The sequence below is a fragment of the Sinocyclocheilus anshuiensis genome, unplaced genomic scaffold, assembly GCF_001515605.1.
Source record: "Sinocyclocheilus anshuiensis isolate Anshui unplaced genomic scaffold, SAMN03320099.WGS_v1.1 scaffold366, whole genome shotgun sequence".
NCBI lineage: Eukaryota > Metazoa > Chordata > Actinopteri > Cypriniformes > Cyprinidae > Sinocyclocheilus > Sinocyclocheilus anshuiensis.
In genome coordinates this window covers 1,133,299-1,139,626 of record NW_015547673.1, presented here as the reverse complement: position 1 = coordinate 1,139,626, position 6,328 = coordinate 1,133,299, and the positions used below count along the sequence as shown (strand labels likewise).

General features: G+C 35.6%; 1 protein-coding gene across 1 annotated transcript in view; it reads left to right on the top strand.

Annotated features, from left to right (window-relative positions):
* Window positions 1–6,328, top strand: part of LOC107702806 (ubiquitin-associated protein 2-like) — a 43,362-nt gene that overhangs the window by 11,167 nt on the left and 25,867 nt on the right. Inside the window, exons 7-12 of the mRNA XM_016505227.1 lie at window positions 305–365; window positions 502–575; window positions 910–962; window positions 1,049–1,119; window positions 5,084–5,270; window positions 5,376–5,379. Coding sequence (XP_016360713.1) covers window positions 305–365; window positions 502–575; window positions 910–962; window positions 1,049–1,119; window positions 5,084–5,270; window positions 5,376–5,379 — 450 coding nt within the window. The remainder of the gene's footprint in view (window positions 1–304; window positions 366–501; window positions 576–909; window positions 963–1,048; window positions 1,120–5,083; window positions 5,271–5,375; window positions 5,380–6,328) is intronic.

Sequence of the window (6,328 nt, the reverse complement as noted above, 5' to 3'; positions counted from 1 at the left end):
CAATGTATGGGAAACTGGTAATGTATATCGAAATATCGGAAATGTGTTTAAAAATCATATCACCGTTATTGAAAAAAATTATATCGCGATACATATTGATATTGAATTATTGTCCAGCCCTAGAAGGTGTAAAGAATTCAAGAACGTGAAGTGTTTGTCATGTTCTGACCATAAAGAGTAATGGCATAGTAATATTGGTTTAGAAAGGCACAAGGACTAGTAAATACATATTTGTTTTTGGCTGAACTTTTCCTTTATATTTTCATTTGTTCTTATTGTTATTTATGCTGGTGTGTTGCCTCAGGTGTAGTAAGCCGAGGAAGAGGCAGAGGAGCTGGAATGAGCAGGCTCTCTCAGGGAATGGGGTGAATATTCACACTTTTGTCTTTCCAAACCCATCAAACACTCCTTCAGTGAGAAATATCTCTGTGCCCATTCCAAAAAACTCTTTCTTGGTCGTTATTCTCACTCCCCCTTTGTTGGCTTCTCTTTGACCAGTAGGACGTTTAACCCTGCTGACTACACCGGCTCTGTTGAGGCAGGGGAGGCTGGAAATGAGACTACTGAAGGAGCAGGTGAGTGCCATTTATTGATCTGGATCCTGAACACCGTTTCTTTAATAGGGCAGAAGTTGGTTCTCTTATACTTTGCACTTAATCATATCTGAAGCCATTTTCAGTCTGGTATCGATGTCAGGTGAGCCGGTTTTTAGTAGTATCGATTTCATACAGCTCTGTATAGAGCTCGAAATGCTCATCTCTGATCAGATTTTTGTAGTGCGGATCATCCTCAAACCATAAAGCACAGTTGATTATGTAAATGAGCATAATCTGTAACCAGTGTTTATGAATTTCTTAATATAACCCACTGCAAAACATAATTTTATCTTTAACTCACCTGTGCTTTTAGGAGCCTGGAAGGACAGTCTGGAAGATTGGGTGGCCGAAGACTGGAATGAAGATGTGAGTGATCTCATGAATGTTAAAATGAAACTGGAAAACTTGATCAAGAGATGTCAGTGTGTAACGCTCGCTTCTCCATTTATCAGCTATCTGAGACCAAAGTGTTCACTGCTTCTTATGCGCTTGGCTCCAAGAACTGCGTGCAGCCTGGACAGGGGTGAGTGCTTCCTATGCTTCAACACTTTCTAGCACAGAGCTCGGATGTACGGACGACTAGGAGTGCCACTTAAAAAATAAAGAAATTCATTTCATTAAAAAATATATTAATTCAAATAGAAGTAATTTCATTCAAAATGTAGCTTTAAAAGTAATTTTACTATTACTTAAAATTGACAAAAATAAACAAGTTAAATTTAACAAAATATTACCTTAATATCAAGTTTTAAATTTGTTCATTTGATTTGTCAACTGCCTTTGTCATTTACCAGATGCTTTTATTTAGCCATTTGTCAATCGAGTTAAAATAAATGCCACTGGGTAGTTCACACATGGGAGCAGCCAATTTTTAAACTTGTTTGCAAATTGATAGAAAAGTGTTTTGTAATTTTAAGTAGTTAAAGTTGATGATTAAATTTTTTTATTTTATTTAACTTAATTCAACATTCATTTATATATTTAACTGCAGTGCAGTGTTAATTTCATTGACGAATAATTTGTCAAAGACATTTTTCCACAGACGAAAATGAGAATAAGAAAATAAAAACTTGTTTTGAATGACAAACTATGACGAAAATTAATTGACATTTTCGTCAAAAAATGGAAACGAGACAAATGTTAGGGTGTGACGATTTGGGAAAAGATCCAGTCGGATCTCCTGCGTGGTTAGGAGGTTAGATGCGAACATTTGAACTGTAACAGCCTATTGATCTCTCCGGCGGGACATAAGCTAGCACACATTTGCTGCACGTCTCATAAAACATTCAAAAATGTCAATATCTGGGAGTAAGAGAAGAGCAGACATGTGGATAAATTTGAAAAGCATGACGATGCAAAAGAGGACTTAGTTCGGTCTGGTTTTCTGAGCATGCGCACACACCTGCTGTGTTTCCTCTAGGTTTACGGCTTTGGGAGGGGGTTTCTGGACTCCTTTTTAATGGTTAAATTAAATTTTATTAATAAAAAAGCATGTCTAATTAATTAAAATCATGAAACCTAAACAATTTAACATCAATTTATTAAAAGGTTAACAAAAATTACATGTTTAGGGCCCTATGAAATTTTATTTTTTCCAACCTAATGTTTTATTGTTACCAAATTCTGTTTTAGCATGTCTAATTATTTGAAAGCATAAAAACAAGTTTAATTTATTCTTACAATAGCCTTATGATTTTTTGCTCCGCAATTCTGTGTTGTGTATTTACATTAAGGAATAAAATATTAATTTAATCTATCTTTTAAGTAATGAAAATTAAACAAATGTTATTTTTTGGAAAATAAAGGTCATTTAATATTACAATTAAAACATTGAATAAATATTGTATGATTATTCTTTAAAAATAAGGTTTTAATCATTTTAGTAGTAGCAGCCTATTACTTACATTCTATTGAACAATAATATATTTCTGCCGCAATGCCTTCAAGTTAAACCAAACTTTTATTTTGACGGGTTGCCGTGAATACATTTACATTTCTGTGTGTATATGATATGAGGAAAGTTTTACTCTAATGAAATGGTCAAATGCTCATGAAGTGACTCTCAGTGCAGTTCTGGAGATGTTCATGTATTTATGTCCTCATTTAGTGAGAAGGCAGACGCTAAAATCACCGCAAGCATCACGCGCGCTTCAGTACACGTGGTAAACAAAACCGCACGTCTGCCATTCATTAACACAGAGACACGAATTCATATTTAAATAGTCGTTTTGCGGCTTAATATTTACAAATACTAGTGGGAGTGGGAGCGTGCTCACTTGTGTGTGTGCGCGCACGTGTGAGTGTGTGTGTGTGTGTGTGTGTGTGTGCGGGCGCGCGCATCGGGGTGGAACTCCGCTGTGCGTGATTCAGAGAGTGCGACCATAACGTAGAGACCGAAATGACATGCCGTCGTGTAAATAAGATAAATAACATAAGGCTATTTAGTTTGTTTAATAAAAGAACAAGGTTATAGACCTGTTCTATCGGAAAGGTAACTTTAAATGACTTCTGTTGTGATCTGGCGCTATAGATAAAATATTAAATAAAATTAACTTGACCTTCAAGGGGGGCGGGGGGTGCCGTTGAGGGGACGGGCCGCCCCCCTAATATAATGGCAGGGGAAACACTGCACCTGAATCACGAACACAGAAAAGCGCCTCTCAGACAGCACATGACACGAGTACTGAATTCAGTTCTCTTTCGCGTCACATGAATAGAGAAATACACACAAAATGATGTTGAAGTGTCCGCTTTGACGAGTATTCACGTAAACACACTCGGTTACGTCTTAAGTGAAAGTAAACCGTTAGTAGGATATCGGATGTTTATCAGTATAATGCACCTGTGCATTCGATTTTAAAGGTATATATTGATTTTTAGCTATGTATGTGTCATTAATGTTAATGAGAAAATCACTCACTGCACTTGACTGAATGACTTTTGTAGCCCTAATAAGGATTAATCTAAATTTATTTGTATAAATATGTCTGCTTGAAATAATGAAGAATGTGGTTTGTGTTAGTTGTTATAAATAATGAATATTATATAACCATTTAATTGAAAGGAGTATCATGTTCTTGTTTCTTTATGAGAAGTGGTTTTATTTAATTTTAATATAAAGGCATGTTGTGTGTCACAGCAGTTAAATCTGTCTCTATATTGCATGATAAAACCTTAATATTAAACCTATATAATGAGTTTGGAAATTTTAGAGAAATGCTTAATAAATGCACTGTAACTAAACCCATTAGATTATAGCTGACTTAATCTACCATAGATTTAGTCGACTAAAATCTTATGATATTTAGTTGACTAAAACTAGACAAACTAAAACAATTCAGATGACTAAAATATGACTAAAACTAAATGGCATTTTAGTCAAAAGACTATGACTAAATCAACATTTGCTGTCAAAATTAACACTGCTACAGTGACTGCATTTAATTGTTATTTAGCCAAATTAATCTACTTAGCCATTTGAGAAGTCATTTATTTATATTTTGAAGTAATACATTGATAGTAGTTTTCTTTATTTGCTTTTAAGTGGCACATCTAGGATTACAATGGAATTACTTGTTATTACTCTGCCAGACATATTAGTTATTGCTTGTACAACTTGTTTATACTAATCAGCTGGCTTGGTGCCTTTTGTATGAATTTTATTTGAGGAGTTGCAAGTAACTGATGACACAACTCCTGACCAAACATGCTGACCTTTGATTTAATTTGTCGTGACCACTACATGGCAAAGAGCCTGGTTTGGCTAGTTCACACTAATAAATAGGAAAGTAACAGAATAAATAAATGATGAAAACTTAACGAAATATGAAATTCTGCTATAAAGCATCTCTAAAAGGTAATGGTGTCATTCAACTTAATACAGTGTTGGTTTAGTTCAGTTCAGTTACTGTGTAAAGTTCATCAATTATGAAACATGTTTGATTCAGCTGTATACAGCTCTAGAGAAGGCAATAATGTTATTTAGCTCAGTGTTAAATCAGTTCATTTGCTGCTTCATTCATTAATTATAAACGAATGCAATTCAGCTATAAAGCAGCTCTACAGTAAACAAAAGTGTCATTCAACTCAACTCAGTTTTTGTTATCCAGTAGTGTAAGCAAGTGCTAAAACTGTGCTCTATTACATGTTCAACAAGCAGTTCTGAAGAGCAAGTTTAGACACATTAGTCTACCTGAGTGCTCCAAAATATTTGGCAAGCATTCAGGTATGATTCCCCTCCCTGTCTCGTTAATTTATGACTTATGTTTAGCAATTGAAGTCAAAAAAGCAAACAGCCTTACAAGCAGAAACAGATTAGCAGACATATGCAAGTGCGCTCCTGGAACATCCTCACTTCCTGCTTCCTATGTTGTGGAAGCAATAGGGCAGAACCCCATCAAAAATGAATCTGATGTTTTGCATCATAGAGCAGTGGCCTCTTTTGTAGTTGTCTGAAAGTTTTTTTTTGTTTTTTTTCAACTCCTCAGGATGGTTCTCGGCTCTCTGTTGTCTAAGGTGGCTGAGGGTGACTCTGAGCTGTCTGGATTGGAGCCGTCGTCCCCTGACACTCTCACCCAGAGCCTGGTGTTCACCAACTCTCAGCAGCACGCCACCCGGACACACACACACAGCTACGCTTCTGCTGCTGCTGGCACTTATGCCCATGCCGCATCGGTGAGAAAAACGCACACATACTGGCACTGAGCACCACAGCGCTTGACTCTGCACCTTTGCCTTGGTCACAGATTTACAGGGCTAAATTTTCTTTGCCCATCCTAGAACAGTTTTAACTTAGTTATTTATTTGTTTAGTTTAGTTTAACAATTATTTACACAATGTACACTACCGTTCAAAAGCTTGAGTCAGATCAATTCTTTTGTTTAGAAATGAGAACCTTTATTCAACAAGTTGTATTAGCCTATATTTCTAAAAAGTGGCAGTGATAAAAATTTATAAATAGATTTCGAATAAATGCTGTCCATTCGAATTTTCTATATTAAAGAATGAAATTTAATAAAAGTGTCATGTTTCCACAAAAATATTAAGTAGCACAACTGTTTACAACATTAATAATAATGTTTTTTTGCAGTAAATCAGCATATTAGAATGATTTTTGAAGGATCAAAAATCGGACACTGAAGACCGGAGTAATGATGCTGAAAATTCAAAGAATATTCAAAAAGTTATTTTAAATAATGATATTTCTCCAGTGTAATTTAAATTAGAGAAAATAATTTCTCTTATTTGATTTTTCATCAAATAAATATAGCCTTGGTGAGCATAAGAGACATTAAGATCTTTTTAAAAAACCATACCAACCCAACCTTCTACATTGCGAGTAAATCACTCGCATATGCGACTAAATCTTCACTCTGGGCGACGAAATGATGTCTAATATTAGCCAATGGCTAATAAATTCGCAGATTTTACTTGCCAGTGTGTGAGTTGGAGGCTGAGTATATGATTAGCACAGATATATTTTCACTCACAGAACACTCTGACTGAGCACTTCAGAGTTTCACTCTTCGTCAAGCGATCTGTGATATTTTTCAGTTCATTTGAATGGATGTGCAGCGCACCTGTGTTTGTGTATTTGGCGTAACACAAACTCTAGTGTGAAGGCGCACGACTCGCCGTCGCTTTCTCTCACGCGCAAAGAGCGAGAGCAAGCGAGAGTTTACATAACATGCAGAATTGATGCGCTACATGTAAACGATATACTTTGTTGTATT